Genomic DNA, 18063 nt, shown 5'->3' on the forward strand with positions numbered 1-18063 from the left:
TGTTTCGGCTACAGTAGGCGAGTCAGTCGCAGCTAGGAGTGTGGCTCGTCGCTCACCCGAGCCAAGGCCGCACTGTGCTGCAGCACGGACCACTTGCCGACGTGATGCGGAAATCTCGCCAGGCCGACGCTGTCGGATGTATATGGCTGAAAAGCATGGTTCAGCCGGGCGTTCTGAGGCGCGTTTCCCTCGGAACAGACATGCAGACGTACTTAGCGACAGAGGTCGCCTGGTATGCTTCTGCTTGGTCCCGTCGACGACTTCGGGAGGCGCGGGAGGGTGCGCTTCTGCGGTCAAGGGCGCGGAAGCCAAGAGCAACGATGGAGCGGGGTCATGGGCAGTTGTGCAACAGTCAAGCGCCGCTCATGCCTCGGCGAAGAGTCTGATGCCATTAGGCCTGGCCATGGTGCGGTGCGAGCCCGAGTCGATTTTGAGGATGATGTACGGGCCGGCACAAAGTCATCGGTGTGACGGGTGGGTGGCGAGCGACAAGACTACGTCTGGTCGGTGTAAATTTCAGGGTCATCTGGAACCAAACAACGAGAACAAGAGATCATTTGGAATGGGTTGCACAGTTATTTATGTACGACAAGGAGATGTGATGTGTAGCAGCGGCAAAGCGGGATCAGACACTCACATCGATCTCCCCATCTCCCACAACCCAGCGTCACCAATTCATGCTAGTCCACCATCACCATCATTATCTCTCGCATCCCATCCATCACCTACGCCGCTATGTGCACCATCGACCCAACGGAAGCCGAATACGACCCCCTGACGTTCCCGAGGGATGAATGGCCCTGCCAGAGCTACTTCTACCCCCCGATCAAGTACATGCCTGCCGCTCAGCGTATCCGCTTCCCTTCGCAGCGCAGAAGGCCAGCCGCAAGATTGCCAACGTGTTGCGCGAGGGGCGTGTTGGGGGTATTGAAGAGGTCGACTTCACCATGGGCGTTGTGGATGCTATTATTGAGCTGTGAGTCTCGTTAGCCTTTGTCGACTGATGCCAGCAACGACCAGCTGCGCTATGAGCACGGCTGGCTCAACCGAGGGAAGCCAGACTCCCCCGATGAGTGGCACGACTGGATCAAAGAGGCGACTGGTGACATTGTGCAGGTGGTACGTGTTCGCAACCGTCCCCCGACCTTGTTTTCTCCCCTTTTTCTATTCTCACGCATTCCATCACCTTGTTTGCTATTGACGAATTCAGGCTCGAGACACCTTCAACGCCAACGCACCTGGCTGCGGGGCCATCATCGACAAGTGGGACGCCAGCGGCCGCGATGCGGTAGTTCACTCCTGCATGGATCACATGTGGCGCGTCACGGATTCCGGGGGCCACCGCGACCGCGAGCTGATTCCTTGGGACATTGCCAGCCCCTACCTCTATCACCATGTGCCCGGTGAGTTGGAGAAAGGCCTGAAGTGGAGCGGATGCGAGGTCGAGATTAACGACAAGTCCAAGTTGCGCCCAGTGACCTACACGTGGGCTGGCGTTGACGATCTCGTGCCACATTACCTGGACGACCCGCGAGGTGTCGCCGACCTTAACCATGTCGACCAAATCGACGCCCCAGTCGTCGCCGAAAAGCGCCAAGAGCGCCAAGAGCACCAAGAGCGCAAAGAGCGTCAAGAGCAATGCGTCCACCTCCATTGATACGTGATCGGCACTCCCATTATGGGAGACGAGTACGCGGAGGATGTGGAGCACGAGGCCTTGCTGCCGAACCACCAAATGAAGGATGCGGCCTGCCAGACCTAACCACTGAGCGACTGGGCATCAATTCAATTTGTAACTAGTACTTGCTGGCTCGCTGCGCATCTGTATGCCAAATGTTTGTTGTGGTGTAAATCGTTCCGTCCTTGTGAATTTCCTTGGTTGCCAGAATCAGGAGAGAAGTAGGGCATGGTCGGCGCAGACCTGCGTTGATCCTCAGATTCGTTGAGAAATAAATTGTCATCGACGCCGCCGACAGTACATGACATCAACCCCTCTGCTAGATCGTTAACAGGAGAGGAGGCGAGCGCTGAGCTCTGTCCATCTTGAGATGATCAGATACGTCGACAAGATGACAATTCGCCAATTCATTCGTTATTGATCAGCCATGCATTGACGCCCACGACACGTCGAAGAGAAGGCCGGCGCAGACCTGTGCCCATCCTTTGATACCACGACACGTCAACCTTTCTCGTCGTCAACTCTTCTCTTCCTTTTTAAAGGTTTACTCTCACTTTCTTTTCCACTCACTCATCCAACAACCCATCATGCGCCACGTGCACAGCAAGCATCACAGCAAACAAACCACCCCACACACACAAACCCCTCTTTGTCATATACAACCGCCGAGTCTATCCTAGCTCGACAACCCCTCTGTATCAAGGACGTCATTTTTCTTCCACATCCTCGCATCTTCCCTTTAAGGCCTCTTAAGTCTTAAATCCTGTAAAAACAACGCCGAAGACGACACAGCGGACGACGCTGCCGATGCCAACTTCGACGCCGAGGACGACGCTGTGGATGACGCCGGCGAAGCCGAGGACGACGCCGAGGACGAGGCCGAGGACGCACTCAAGCCTGAGAAAATCATGCCGCTGGTTTGCGCCTTCCTCCTCCACCATGCGGACCCGCGAACCAAGGTTGTGAGTAAAATTGTCATATCTTCATGGGGACCTGCTCACACCTGCAGGCAGCGATCGATCTTGTTCCTCAAGACCTGCATGATGAGCTCCAGGCGGAACTGAAGGAACTTAGTGACCTTCCTTTGGACGAACAAGCCCGCGTTGTGCTCGGAGCATCGTTTCTGGGCAGGTACGATGTAGGTCAGGCGGCTGAAGGCGAAGTCCAGGCTCAAACTGTGATGGTCAGCCATCTGGACTCCTTCATTGAGGCTATTGCGCCGACCATTCTCGAACGCAGGGAATCAGCTGAACCTCCCTTTTGGCATTTTTAATCACTCTCTCTCTCTGTCTCTGTCTCTCTTTGTTGCTGTGTCTCTTTGAGGTTTGCTGTCAGGCTGTGACGATCCGAACGACAACGACTAGTGACCAACCGACTACACGTGTCGACCACGTGGCAACCACCACGCGATAACCACGCATCCCGATCGCAAGGCGCTCCACATCTCATAACGGCGTCGGTACCGATCGGTACCCATATCGGCACCGCTCACAACGTATCGTCACATATACGGCGACGTCTCAGGATCTCTTCCCTCAACTCTTGATACTCGTCGTATTCTCACCCCATCATAGTATCATAGTCTTATTGCACGCCTATCACAGTTGTCGACTTCGAGTCATCGGGGTGGTGGAGCGACATCCGGTGTACGAACACCTTTGTGCTCAACCACTCCCAAGCCTCCGCCTTTCCGAACGGCGCAGGGCATGACAGAAGTATCAAGAGTTCACAGCACCACGTCGATGAAGCGAAGACGACAAGATGGATCCATCGACTTCAAGAGAAGGTAGTACAGGAACGGAGGATAGTGGAGAGAGAACGCCACAGCCTCGAGAAGAGGGAACTCCACAGCCACAGCCACAGCCACAGTCCAAAGGAAAACGACGATCACAGCCACAGCCACAGTCCACCGGTAGTGAAGAACTACTACCGATGCCAGAACTACCTTCCAAGCGAACCACAAGATCAAGTACGGCGCTCAACACAGAGGAAATGTTGGAGCGACTACTGGAATATATGAAACCGATGACACAAAAGATCAACGAGTTAACAACGGAAGCGAATTCGAGGAGAAGGACGACTAGAACGGAAGAAGTCACAGCGATCGAAGCAGCCCATCGACTCGCAGATGCTCGGCATAGCCTGGAGCGTCAGTCCGAGTTACCGTATGGTACCGATCGGGAAGATGAAGAAGAAGAAGAAGTACATCAAGCGAAAATCCCTATCCCCAAGGCCGTATACGTCAAGCTACCAGAGTTCAACAATGAATCACGGAACGCTGAAGGATTCCTAGCAGCGTGCGACGAAATCTTCGAGGTGACGTATCCCCGGCTAGCCGATAGAGCAAAGATCATTTCAATTGGGCGTACCTTACGCGGCGAAGCGGCGGAGTGGTATCAAACGTACGCCACAGGACCAAGACCATCCTGGATGTTGAATTATCGATTATTTCAAGAGCAATTCGTAAAGGATCGAGGAGACCCGTATCGTCGACAGAATGCGGCACGGGAATTCAACGAGTTACAGCAAGGAAAGATGAGCGTTGCGGATTATACCGCCAAGTTCAAGCGGTATATCACGATCTTAGGATATACGGACGACCCCATCCCGAATAACATGCTTACGCATGCTTATTACAATGGACTTCGTCCGAGCATTAAGGATCGAATTACCGACGCAGGAAGGAAGACAACGCTACAAGAATTATACGTACAAGCGCATGAAATGGGGAGCAGGGAGGAGTATCGACGTCAAGAACGTTTACAAGAGCAACAGAGGTCGGGATTCGTTCCTATGCAGCCGAGGTACCGATACCCGACCAACCTTTACACTCCACGACCAGTACCGATCTATCACTATGCTAGTCGACCTCCTGTAGGATACCGGAACCCAACAGGACCTACGACAGGCACAGGTTATAGACCGCCACCGGTTCGATCAACAACTTCAGTTAATTCCACAGCCACAGGGATGATTCGACCAAGCGCACCAGTAGTCTCTCAAGCAGAGAGGGACCAACGCAGACAACAGAGTCTGTGCTATCGATGCGGCAACCAAGGCCATATCGTTAAAGACTGCCCACTCCGTACAGAAAGTGAGATACGGGCACGATCGGTAACATTCGATATGCAACAAGAGGGCGACATCCAACACCACGACGTCATCTGGGAAGAATTGCCTCACACCGTCGAAGAGACAGGACAGGAGGGAAACTGAAGACCTCCCAGCCGATGAGAAAAGACCCGTATCTGGGAGGGCAATGCGGGCAACTAGGGTTACGCACAGCGCGGTGCACCCTATTCGATGCAAGAAAACCACCAGAGAAATTAAGGATATACGAAGAAGTCACGATCATTCGACGACAAATAGGAAGAGACAAATACAGAGCCTTCGTTGACTGCGGATCAGATATCAACATCATCAATCCGACAGTAATCAAAGAGTTACAATTACCGATTCATCGAACAAATGAGGAAGTCACAGTTACCATGATGGACCCGAAGAAAGCGGTCCAAGTCACAGAACATGTACACGTCGAATTAAGTTACGGGCCAAGGACTGGCATACATCGTATGGAGGTTATGGACATCGGGAATGAGGACCTCGTACTGGGCGTACCTTGGATCGATAGAGCTAAGGTTACATTGAAGTGGGAACCTCAACCGCACGTGGACTATAACTTCACGATTGTTACCGGCCAAGATCGTAAAATTGTTGGAGACAAACCGTACCGTCCGAGCAAAACGACGCTCGAATATTACGCGAGATATGGAATGGGGTCACAGCCACAGCAGCAACTGAAGATGTCACAGCCACAGTTTAGTAGGGCGTTACAAGTGAAAGTTACAGAGTCACAGCCACAGTCTCCACAGAGAAAGCGACGGAGAGGACCGAAGAAAAGAACTCAAGGAGGACAAGAGAAGTCACAGCCACAGCCACAGCGGGTACCGGAAGTCAAGCTGATCAGCGCACGAGTATTTCGCCAATTAGCGAAGAAAGAAGTCACAGGAGTACTACGATTATCACAGCCACAGTTTTCACAGCCACAGATTCACCCGCGGGTTTCCACAGCACAGATCACGACCGGGATTGGTCGTGAACCACAGATAACAGAAGAAATCAAAGAACACGTGCCCAAAGAGTTCTGGCCATACTCGGACGTGTTCTCAAAGGAACAAGCAATGAAACTACCACCGCATCGTAAATTCGATCACAAGATTACTCTAGTCGAAGGAGCGACACCACCGCATGGACCATTATATGCGTTGTCACCGGTGGAACTTGACGTATTAAAGAAATACCTCGACGAAATGCAAGAAATAGGTTTCATTCGACCATCACAATCCCCCGCAGCGGCACCTATCCTATTCGTCAAGAAGAAGGACGGCTCGTTGCGACTCTGCGTAGATTATCGCGGTCTCAACAATGTTACGGTTAAGAATCGCTATCCTCTACCACTCATTTCGGAACTCCTCAACCGACTTGGGTCCGCAAAATTCTTCTCCCGAATAGACTTGCGAAATGCTTATCATCAGATTCGCATTGCGGAAGGAGAAGAATGGAAAACGGCATTTCGCTGCCGTTACGGCTTATTCGAATACTTGGTGATGCCATTTGGCCTCACTAATGCCCCAGCAACCTTTCAATACCTCGTGAATACACAGTTCCACGACATGATCGACGATTTCGTAATCGTGTTCTTGGACGACATTATGATCTTTTCGAAAACCCGGGAAGAACATACAAAACACATTCAACGAGTATTACAACGACTAAGAGAAGGCAAGCTGTACGCCAAAGCCGAAAAATGCGAATTCTATCAGAAGAAGACGGAATTCCTAGGTTATGTGATTTCAGCAGACGGTATTTCCATGGACGAAAAGAAGGTGAATGCGATCCTAGAGTGGCCGGAACCCAAGAACTTGAACGAGTTACGATCGTTCCTTGGTTTCTGTAACTACTATCGCCACTTTATACGAGGATACTCCCGAATAGTTCTCGCATTAACGGAATCTACGAAAACGAAAGATGCGAAACCCTTCCAGTTTACCGATCGAGAACGATTGGCATTTGAAGACATCAAGGAAGCGTTTCGCAATGGCGATATTTTACATTTCGCGGACTTGACCAAGCCATACACCGTGGAGACCGACGCGTCAGACTCTGCTATAGGCGCTATCCTCTCACAATTGATTGATGGACGACTGGTACCGATTGCATTCTTCAGCCGCAAACTGTTACCTGCCGAACAAAACTACGAAATCCACGATAAAGAATTACTGGCAATCGTTAGTGCGTTCCACGAATGGCGACAATACCTTGAAGGTGCCCAACACCCTATCACGATCGTTACCGACCATCAACCACTCGTCTATTTCAATACCAAGCGACAACTTACAAGGAGACAGGCACGCTGGATGCTATTCCTAACATCCTTCGTATTCGAAATCACATACCGACCCGGAAAGAAGGGAGAGAAGCCCGACGCTCTTTCAAGAAGACCCGATTACGAGGTAACAGAGGAAGACCGACAACACAACTACCTGCAGTTACTCTCATTACCAACAGCTTCCCTGTTACGCCTCGGATCAACGAAAATTAACACACTCGTTCCGACACTCGTTAACGACATCGTCAAAGCTCAAAGGACGGACGAATATTGCATCGTGAAAAACAAAACATGGAACACGAGCAATACCGATCGGGAACAACACTGGACCCGACAAAACGGAACATTCTATTACGACGGCAAGATCTTTGTCCCCGCAGGACAACCCAGACTTCAAGTACTGCAACTTTGTCATGATAATAAATTAGCAGGTCATCCTGGACGCAGGAAGACTTTGGATTTGGTCCAACGACACTTCTGGTGGCCAACCATACGCTCGTTTGTCAACCACTTTGTGGCATCATGCGAATCATGCCAACATAATAAAATCCGTCGACACAAACCTTATGGCCTACTACGACCACTACCCATACCAGAATTGCCATGGCATTCAGTTACCATGGACTTTATCGAAACGCTGCCAGACTCGGACGGCTACAATTCAATCATTGTTTTCATAGACAAATTTACGAAGATGGCGATATTCGAACCATGCCGAAACGATATTACTACCCTGGACTTGGCTTACATCTTCCTTAAGAACGTACTCGCCAAACATGGTATTCCGAGCACGATCGTTAGCGACCGTGGAAGCAAGTTTACGTCTGCCTTCTGGCGCGACGTCTGCACAACATTAGGCATTGATCGTCGATTGTCTACAGCCGCTCATCCGCAAACCGATGGTCAAACCGAACGTGTCAATGCACTTCTGGAAGAATACCTGCGTGCATACGTCGACCACTTACAAACCAACTGGGCGGAGTTGTTACCCCTTGCGGAGTTCGCTTACAACAATTCCGCACACTCTTCCTTAGGAGGTAAATCACCATTTTTCGTCAACTTTGGTTTTAATCCACGGTTTTCCTTCGATACACCCGATTACACCCCTGGTATGGAAGCGAAGTCTTATTTGGACGTCATATTCGAAGCAAGAGAACAGGTCAAACAGTCCTTACAAGAAGCGCAGGAAAATCATCGAAAATACTATGATCGTAAACACGCACCTGGGCCAAGATTCAAGCCGGGAGACCGAGTGGGACTGGACACCCGCAACCTATCAACGCAACGACCAATGAAGAAATTCGATGTACGATATATCGGTCCCATCGAAGTGGAACAAGTACTATCTCCGGTAACGTATCGAGTCAAGCTACCGAAGGACTTCCACATACATAACGTCTTCCACGTAAACTGACTGGAACCATGGATCGACAGTGACATCGACAATCGTAAACAACCACCGCCCGGACCGATTGAAATCCTTGGAGAGGAAGAATGGGAAGTAGAATCCATCCTTAACTCTAGGATTAGAGGTCGCAAGAATCAACGCGTTGAATATCTCGTACGGTGGAAAGGTTATACGGATCCTGGCAACGACACATGGGAACCATATGAAAATCTTAAAGACAATGCTGCTGACGCATTGGATGAGTACCATAGAGGCTACCCACACCAACCGCACCAGCCGACCCTCAAACAGACGCCTAAAAAACGATAGATAACGATCGGGATTGAACAACCACAACCGGTATACATCAATCACGAAGTATTTAATCTACACGTCTGAAGAAGAGGAAAACTGAGAACGGTCGACAGCCTTGCCCTTGCCCTTGTCCTTCGCCTTCCGCTCCTCGTACAACTTAACCTGACGGTATAGGTCGTGATCGAGGGTACCGCCCTCATCGTCAGACAGGACGATAGTCGTGCGCTCCTTAATCGTCTTGCGACTTGACGGACCGGGGCCAGCGACAGGAGCAGCGGGGGGAGCCGAGGTGATAAATCCAGCGGGCGCGGTGTTCACGGAAGCAGCGGCAGCTTGAGTAAGCGTGTCGAACACGCTGTACTTGGCGACGGTTTTGTGGAAGTTTTTGTCCAAACCCATATCACCATAACCCTCCGCGATGGCGAACGAGTTAAGGTTATTGGCGACATCACGACGCCAGTGGTCAAGCGTATTGACAATTACTTCGTCACGCTCGCGGCTGTAGGGCAAAGTAAACTGCGACTTGAGCTTCTGGTGAAAACTTTCGCTTTGCTGATGAAGGCGGTAAAGCGAGGCCAAGGCCTTGCTCTGCTTTTCATACTTCGCGATCCATTCGTCCAACCGGCGCGAACAACGGTCGCCCATACCGTGACTGTGGCAATAGAGGCAACCGCGAATGCCTTTGCGCGTATCGCCAACGACGGGTTCCGAAAAAACGCACTTCATGCGGGCGTTGGCGCACTTATCGCATGGCTCGGCATCCAACTGGATGATCAAGCAGTTCATGCTATTCAAAGTCGCACGGCAACACGAAGTATACTGGCAATCAGTAACGATCGGTAACAACTCACGTTGCGGTTCGCATTCTGACCAGTGGCCCACTCGATAGCGCTCACCGCCACGTCAGCGATCTCGAGAGGCACGTAAAATCGCTCTTCATCGACCTGGGTGCGAAATTGAACGACCAGCTCAACAAGAGGACCAACCGACGGATCAGTCACAACATACGCGTACGGCACGTTGGTGACCGACCCGGTCGACGGGAGCTTCATCGTCTCAAAGACACGCCGCGGGATATCATCTTGTTTGATGACTTCGCGCTCATAATCAGCACGCGCTGGCCTTCTACTCACGTTACGAATGCGCAACGCATCACTGGTTGCGTGCTTCGCCCGCGTTTTGTTTTTGCCTTTGGGCGACTCCTCGATTGCGTCCGAATCGGTCTCGGTGCGACGGACCTTGGCGGGGAGGGGCTCGAAAACGCTCGTACCCTTCTTGCGCTTGAACGAAATGGTCTCGAACTCATATTCGTCATCGATGTCAATGGGGTTCGCCTTTGAACCGATGGCGATTTCCTTCTCCGACGAATCAACACCACCATCCTTCTCCACGGTAGAGCTCCCTTCTACGTCGGGGAGATACTCGGAGTCGCGATCACCGTTGTGATCAGTGGAAACCGAACCCTCGGTACCGTCATCAATATCGTCAATAGGGGTGTCAACCGAAGGCAAACGTCAGCGTCGAAGTCAGGAGAACTCACGACAACCTTGGCTGAAGCATGCGAAGAGGGAGTAACGGGAGAAGGAGAAGACATTGTGAGGTATCACGAAAGTTGAATGGTGAAGCGAAGGAAAGGTGGGATGTTGCGGAACTCGACGACAACGGTCTCGTTTATATACAACACCACCTCAAAAGGGCGCATGTGAATTCACAAGGTCGCATGACACGCTCGCACCGCTCAACACAACGCCCGCACCGCTTCGACAATCATGTTCGTCACACGACAGTCTCGCCACCACGATCCTCGTCGTTCACAATCATTTTCTACCGCTTCGGGAAGTAGCGACGAGCTCGCCCCACTTGCGCCCATTGTTCAACGATTCACATACACTTGTGATGACGTTACCACACATCGTACGTCAATCTTTCCCCTCTCACGGAGTTCGAGACTTGCGAGGGGGGGTACTGTGACGATCCGAACGACAACGACTATTGAACAACCGACTACACGTGTCAACCACGTGACAACCACCACGCGATAACCACGCACCCCGATCGCAAGGTGCTCCACATCTCATAACGGAGTCGGTACCGATCGGTACCCACGTCGGCACCGCTCACATCGTATCGTCACATATACAGCGACGCCTCAGGACCTCTTCCCCCAACTCTTGACACTCGTCGTATTCTCACCCCATCATAGTATCATAGTCTTATTGCACGCCTATCACAGTTGTCGACTTCGAGTCATCGGGGTGGTGGAGTGGCATCCGGTGTACGGACACCTTTGTGCTCAACCACTCCCTAGCCTCCGCCTTTCCGAACGGCGCAGGGCCTGACACTAGCCCACGCTCCCAACCGCGCATCTCGTTGTCTCTCTCGAAGACTACGGCACGGTTGCCGCCGACATCCACACCAGCTACCTCGGTACGCGCCCAGCCTCTAAGCCCGAACTCCGTCTCTCTCTCCGACAGTCTCACTCGCCTGTTCGTCTTCCGTGGTTGAGCCATGCGCGTTCTTCCGATGTCCAGTGTATGTTGCTGTCGTCTAGCCGTAGGTGTATAGATAGAATGAGCCAACGCCATGCACGGTGGTGCACGCCACTGGCAGTGGTGGAGGTGCGAGTGAAGCGGATGATCGAAACGTCAATGCCCTATGTCCCGATCGAGTCAGACTCAGTCCGACCAGCCATTTGCTCCCGCTTCGATCCCAGATCACCTCCACCGCCGCGTCATCGCGTCATGCCCTTGCTTTTCCTCCACAGCAGCAGTCTCTTGAGCTTGAGCTTGACGCCGACGACGAGCACAACGAATGGGATGTGGACAGTACCGACGTACCAATCAGTACTGACACTGTAATGAACTGTGGAGTGTCCCATGATCAGGACGTGTGATTACCGCATGGGTGGTGACATGTGGTCGACATATGTTGTAGTTACTTGGGGGTCGTTGTCAGTCGGATTGTCACAGGATCCTAGACATCACTGTATATGTGACGATGCGACAGGGCAGTACTGATGTGGGTGCTGAATGGTGCCGATGCAGTAATAAACTGTCAGAACCTTGTGATCAGGATGCATGGTTGTCACACAGGTGATGCCACATGGTCGACATATGTAGTTGGTGTTCAGTGCTTGTTGTTGCTCAGATCGTCACACATTCCCTATGGCCGCGGCCTTTCCCGCTGCTTTAGCCTGCTGCATTCGCCGACTTCGCCATAATTATGAATCCGTGGCCCACCCTCCTCAGCGCTGTTTGCGAACTCAAACAGTACCAACCACTCCCTGATAAAGTTTTCAACCAGCTTAAGGAAGCTTATCTAACAGGTACCGTCTTCTATGCCACTGTCCATTTGCGGAGAGACAACCTGAGACCAGGAAGTTGAGACCTGATTGAAGCACAGCTTCGATATCATCAGACTCAAGAGCAACAACCTCGACTCCGAAATCGATGCTACGCTTCAATCAGGTCTCAACTTCCTGGTAGAGGCGGCGGCGTATTCATGGGCGGCTGCTGTGCCCTATGGTGCTGCACCCAATACCCTAGCGTGGACGTCCCCCTCAGCCAACTCGAGGTTGGGTGGCTTCTTGCGTGGAAGTCCAACAAGCCCAGGGACAACGCCACACATCCCATTCCCCACTCAAACGAAGCGGAAGATCGGCTCAAGGCCAAGGTCGTGCTGCCAACCATCAGGGCGGGCAGTGTCCCGGGTTGTTCGGCTTCCTCGTCCTGGTAACCATAGATGTGCTTAAAGGCCATCAACATCTCAGCGCGGGGAACCTGTATAAGGAGCAGGGAGGTGTTGTGGTTAGCCCTGCCGCAAAGGTCACCGGCTGGCGGAAATGTAGCGTACTGGGTAGTGAGGTGTGGATTGTGGCAGTAGCGAGATTCAATGTGATGCTCTCACGGTGAGCCGATGGCGCCACGGCTCGACTGCCCCACGCCGCGGAGCCATTAGGCAGCTGAGAAATGTCTACACACAGGCGCTTGGGTGGCTTGCACATCGAGTTAAGGAACATCACAATCGAGAATGGAGCGGGGCGCAAGGAGTGAGAGTGGGGGCGTTGTGCCACATGATGACGTCAAACGGATTCTTTTCGTGCCTTTGGCAGCATGCTTACCACTTTCTTAGTTCCGCGGGTCATGACGTCCAGCAACTGGATGCATCCCAATACTTTATAGTCCGAAGGTTGCCTGGCCACTCTGGTACAGTGCAGACCCACAGTCATTCGTAGGTCTCGATACGATACTGCTCCTCGCCGTATGCCTGGCTATACTCCTTTCCCGTCATAAACTTCGTGCGGGCAGAGAGGGGCCCAAGCTGGTCAAGAAGCCGAAGCCGACGCTCCGGAAAGTCCTCCAGCGGCCCTGCAGAAAGGGGAGTGCACGTCCAGACCTGGTCGAGGTCTACGATCGTCAAGATGTTCGAGATAATGTACTCGACAATGTCGGACACAATGCCCGCGAGATGTGCGAACATACCGTCCGGATCCGGGGTGGGTTCACAACACCGGAAGTGCAGCGTCGCGTCCTCCACTTGGTGAGTGTATGGTGAGACATTGCTGCCCAAAAAAAGTGGGAGGCGGGAGGAGATGCTGGAAACCGTCCAGACAATCTTGCGGGAGCGGGGGAGCAGAGAGCCGGGCCAGAGGTAGAACATGTCGGTCTTCGGATCGTATTCGGGCAGCCTGCCGAAGACGACCAGAACAGTGGCAGAGTAGTGCCCCAAGCTGTAAGAGTGATAAGGTCCGTAGCCCGAGAGAATGCGGAGGACTTGGAGGTTCTTCAGGGCAGGGCCGAGGATCTCGGAGGCCATGGGTCCGCTTCTGCTGCGGACATCCAGGAGATGGCAGCTGCCGAGCCAGGGGTAGCTTCGCAGCTTGGAAGGTCTCCATTCCCCCATGAAGTGGGGCAGATCGCCACGCGCTGACTTGATTCGGAGAGATGTCGGGGTGCCACACACCAGCAAATGGCGGGCAGTGAGATGCAAGCAGCGCTCGGAGTACTCTGAGGATGTGCAGCGAAAACTGAGCAGAAGTTGTGCCTCGGCGTGTGACAGAATTGCATCGATGATGTGCGGATACGATCGGTGGTCGATGACCTTGCCAAAGGCTTGATTGTTAGCGACAGCGTGGATAGTTGTACCTACCCTCGTCCGCCGACGACTGCAGCGCGCAATCTGTGCTCAGGATGCGTCTTGAGTCAGCTGAGAACATGTTGGAAGGGCAAAAGCTACCATCGACTGTACCACGCTAAAAAGGTCCAAGTCAATGACACTGGTGTCTCTGGAAGCCCAAGGAACAAAGGCGGGGCGCAGCCATGAGCGGAGCTCCGAATGCGCCCGGTCAACGTATCGTCGTCGTATGTTCATACAAAGTGCGAACATTACGACACAAAGCTAACCAGCGGTTGCGTTAGAGAGCAAACCTCTCGGAAACGGAAGAGTGACTTTGGAAGTCAGTGATTCAGCGCCAGTACACCAATGCAATCTATGTTGACTCTGATCTGCAACAAATCTAGATCTATGACACTTCGCGATCTGTACGCAAGCCACTTGCCCCAGTACGAGATGAGAGCCGTCATAGCCAGTTCTCTCAGGGACCCGAGAGTAAGAGAGGCGTCCATCCCATTAAGGCAGAAGTATGTACACCTGGATCGCACCACACCGTCTTCTAGGAGGTCACTTACGGGATATCAGTCTCAACTCTAATTGTTGTCACTCTCACCATCACGAACCCGACATACGACCCGAGTGAGCTAATTTATTGTGACTAAAACAATCATTACGAGCCCTTATGTATCATTCATCACAGCTTCTCACAAGTCTCAATACAGTATTGCTCAGCGCCGTACTCCGCACAGTACTCGGGGGAGGTCATGAAGACAAGGCGTGACGTGTACTGATCGACGATCCTTAGGAGACCTGCCTTACACTCGTCGAGGTCTGGGCCACTTCCATTGTTGAAAGCGATGGCCTCCAGCTCCACAACTTTGACAGTTGTGCTGGCATGTCGCCGCAAGATCTCATGTACGATCATGCCAAGGCAGGCAAGGGTGTCGTCGGGCTTGGAAAAGACTTGAAAGAAGAGCCGAAAGTGGCGCAGATGAAGGACGACGCTGGTGGGTACGTCAAACGGGAAGGTCAGCGGCCCTGAACGGACGCGCTTCGAGAGTGCTGTTACTACCCAAGCCAGCTTATGGGACTTGGGGAGGTACGGCCCTTCCCAAAGATACAGACGGTGGTATGAGCGATCGTAGCCGGGAAGCGGGCCAAACACGACGAGTGTCGGGATAGTGAGATTGTCGAGGCCGTGATTGGTGTACAGGTCCTGCACCAAAATAATGCGGAGGGCGCGCAGGCTGGTGAGCGCGCCGATGAAGGATGGGGGGCACTTGGCCCCGGTATGGCCGTGAAAGTCGAGGATACGGCAGTGGGTGTATAGCCACTGGCTGTTGTCGATACGCCGCTCAATCTCCGCGTAGCTGATGGGGGAGAGGCCGGACAGTCGGGGAAGGGGGCCGCGGGAAGATGTGAGGACTAGAGGAGATGAGTTTGTCGACCCCACAATCAGGTGGCTCCCGATAGCTTGAATGCAGCGCGCTGAATACTTTGTGGCAGTCTGGCGAAATCTGAGGAGGAGCTTGACATCGGCGTGCGCGAGCACACTGTCGATGATGTGTGGGTAGGCAAGGTGGTCAATGACCGGGCCTAAGAAGATGAGCACAACACTCTCACCAAACAGTATACCTTGGGTTATCGCCGGCTGACTGGAGCCACTGGCGACCTGAGTGGGCCGCTGTTCAGACATGTGCGCGTGAAGCGACAGTTGGGTGAGGAGGAGTTGCTGGAGCTCACGTTGAGATCTGTGACCCTGGGCTGTGCGGGTGACGTACTATATGTAACTGGGTGTCTCAAGCGGTGATGCGCTCATGACCGCAGTAAGGGGCCGCAATGACCTCAGAACGCACCAAAACTCTTACATTCCCCCGCACAGCAATGCACGCACTTGGGGGGGCGTTCAGATCAGTGACGCCCTCAACAATATTGGGCTTCGCAGCTCACCTCCGTTTCTGATCCTCGTGGCTATGAATCTGTCCTCTTCTTCAGCTGAAACCATTGCCTTAGTGCTCTGCCCGCCTCGTCCTGCCGATCTCTTCTCGAGGAGACTTCTCGCAGAAGGTGAAGGCGCCTGGCGTCGGCGACCGATGTGCCGAGCTTGGCGCCAATCGAACCCTTCTCTTCTTATAGGAATGACAAGTGCCACTTGGCTGGTGTCACGACCAGTTGGACTTGAAGTGAAAGGGGTCTGGAAAACTGGTGTGGGAGGTAATGAGAGAGCGGTGATATGTCAGACCTCACTCAGAACATCATGCATGCAGCAGACCCACAAATCGATATTTGTATGGATTCGCCATCAACAGCGTTCATTACAGGAAGCGGTACAGTGATCTAGACGCCCGCCGATAACACTGAGGCACCTCCCAGTCATTCAACAAATAGCAGATAGGGTCTACTGCGCTCGCAACCTTCTCTTCAGCTTCCGAACAGTTCACAATTTTGGGCGTTTTCCTCATTCATAATACTAATGCACCAGCGCCCTGCTGTCAGTCCCTGTTGAAAGATCCGGCAAGTCTCTCACCCTTCTTCCCAGCTGCTTTCGCTGGCTTACTACAGCTGCTGGCAAGTCTAAAGACAATTCTGCCACGTTCCGTGCTCCGCGCAGTATTCTTTGGGAGTCAGGAACGATATGAGACGCCTTGTCGCCGAGCTCCATGCTGATTTGCTGCTGCACGTAATCGTTTGCTTCCATTCCAGCAGCTTTCCTAGAATGCGGTTTGCGGAACTTAACTGCTTTGAGGAGCCTACTACCTTGACCATTACGGTGCGCCCCCAGATCACCACGTATTGAACGACGCTTTTGAGGCTGTCGAGTGTGTCCTCGAGCGTTGTACCAGATCGGAACTGGCGGAAGTGTAGAACTGCCAGACGAGGCATTTGCCTAGGGGAAAACGAACTTGCCCCAGTTGTTCTGAGCGTGAAACGATGTGATGTTAGCCGATGGCAGTGGGGTAGAGACGGTCCATCCCAAAAGTAGGGCTCATCATCCCAAAGGTCCCTCTCGGGAGGGACCGCCATGTTTCTGAAGACAATTACAGCCTGTAGAAAATGGGTGTGGTCACTGTACTTCGTGTAGAGCGTGCCATGCTCCGGAGGATGCGGAGAACCTCTAAGCTTTGCAGGCGAAAGGATACGAGCCGAGACTGTTTTGCCCCAGCAGGTCCACAAATGTCAAAGATGCGGCATTCCTTGATGAGTCAGTCGCCGCCCACCATCCGGCGCTCCAGCTCTTGGAACAATGAGTGGCGGAGACTAGGCAGTGTGCTGCGTGGCGATGTGATCACGATGGATGCGTCGCGCTTAGCAGCTTTTACCACAATGTGCCGCCCGAGATCTTGGAGACAGCGGTCCGCGTAGAGCGTTGACGTGCAGCGGAAGGCGAGGAGAGTCTCACTGCTGACGTTCGCAAGAATAGCGCTGATGATGTGCGGGAAGGCCATGTGGTCGATGGTGACGGGATGCGCTGGCAACTGCACAACCATTCGTGTATCATTCTGATCGATTGGATGGGCATGGGGCGGTCTTGATTGAACTAGGGCTTGAGAGTCATCGCCCGACTTGGGCCACCAATGGTGCCACTCGTGTTGTTAGTCTTGTTGTCGCTCATAGGAGTGGTAAGGAAGTAAAGCGAGGAAACGCAGTGGATGCTCGTCGGTCTATATATACACGCTATTAGGCCGTGTGCAACGGGCGACCGCGGGAGTGAAGGGTATCAGGTAGGGTGTACGCCATCTCGGTACTTTGTTGTGTCCTGTGTTTTGACGCACCGCCACCTCCATTCTTCACCCCATTTCGGCCTGTTCCTCCGCCTCACCTTCTTTTGCCTTACTGACTGAACGCGCTACTGTATGGAGATTTCTCTGCCCCAGATTCATTTTCAACGCACACATTTCTTTCTGCTTGATCAGCCATTCGCTGCTAACATTGCACTCACGTACTCTCGTGTATACTTTCCCTTCCTTCTCGTTTGCGCTTCCACCCTTGATTGCATGATTGTTCAGCTTTGATTCTCCAATCTCTCCCCAAATGTCCGTCCCCATAATTCCAGTGCTTATCGTAACGCTCTGCACGAATTCATGGCGACGACGCTGTTTGTGCCTTACCGCTGGGGTGAATCAGGCTCAGCCACTGGGAGACGAGCTCGCTCGGATCGCGTTCGACAACAACGCCGCACAT

General features: G+C 52.8%; 3 protein-coding genes across 3 annotated transcripts; 1 reads left to right on the forward strand and 2 right to left on the reverse strand.

Moving 5' to 3' along the window:
* Positions 1 to 794: 794 nt before the first annotated feature.
* Positions 795 to 1407, forward strand: COLE_04532 (uncharacterized protein; the record flags this gene model as incomplete). The annotated part of the gene is made up of 2 exons (XM_018419293.2): positions 795 to 976; positions 1011 to 1407. The coding sequence occupies 2 exons, from the start codon at positions 795 to 797 to the stop codon at positions 1405 to 1407; spliced, it is 579 nt and encodes a 192-aa protein (XP_018275451.2).
* An 11586-nt stretch (positions 1408 to 12993) lies between these two features.
* Positions 12994 to 13584, reverse strand: COLE_04533 (uncharacterized protein; the record flags this gene model as incomplete). Its single annotated transcript, XM_018425171.1, has 1 exon — positions 12994 to 13584. The coding sequence occupies one exon, from the start codon at positions 13582 to 13584 to the stop codon at positions 12994 to 12996; it is 591 nt and encodes a 196-aa protein (XP_018281114.1).
* Positions 13585 to 14575: 991 nt separating this feature from the next.
* COLE_04534 (uncharacterized protein) lies at positions 14576 to 15577 on the reverse strand (the record flags this gene model as incomplete). Its single annotated transcript, XM_018425172.1, has 1 exon — positions 14576 to 15577. The coding sequence occupies one exon, from the start codon at positions 15575 to 15577 to the stop codon at positions 14576 to 14578; it is 1002 nt and encodes a 333-aa protein (XP_018281115.1).
* Positions 15578 to 18063: the final 2486 nt, after the last annotated feature.

This window comes from Cutaneotrichosporon oleaginosum, assembly GCF_008065305.1.
Source record: "Cutaneotrichosporon oleaginosum strain ATCC 20508 chromosome Unknown ATCC20508_contig04, whole genome shotgun sequence".
NCBI lineage: Eukaryota > Fungi > Basidiomycota > Tremellomycetes > Trichosporonales > Trichosporonaceae > Cutaneotrichosporon > Cutaneotrichosporon oleaginosum.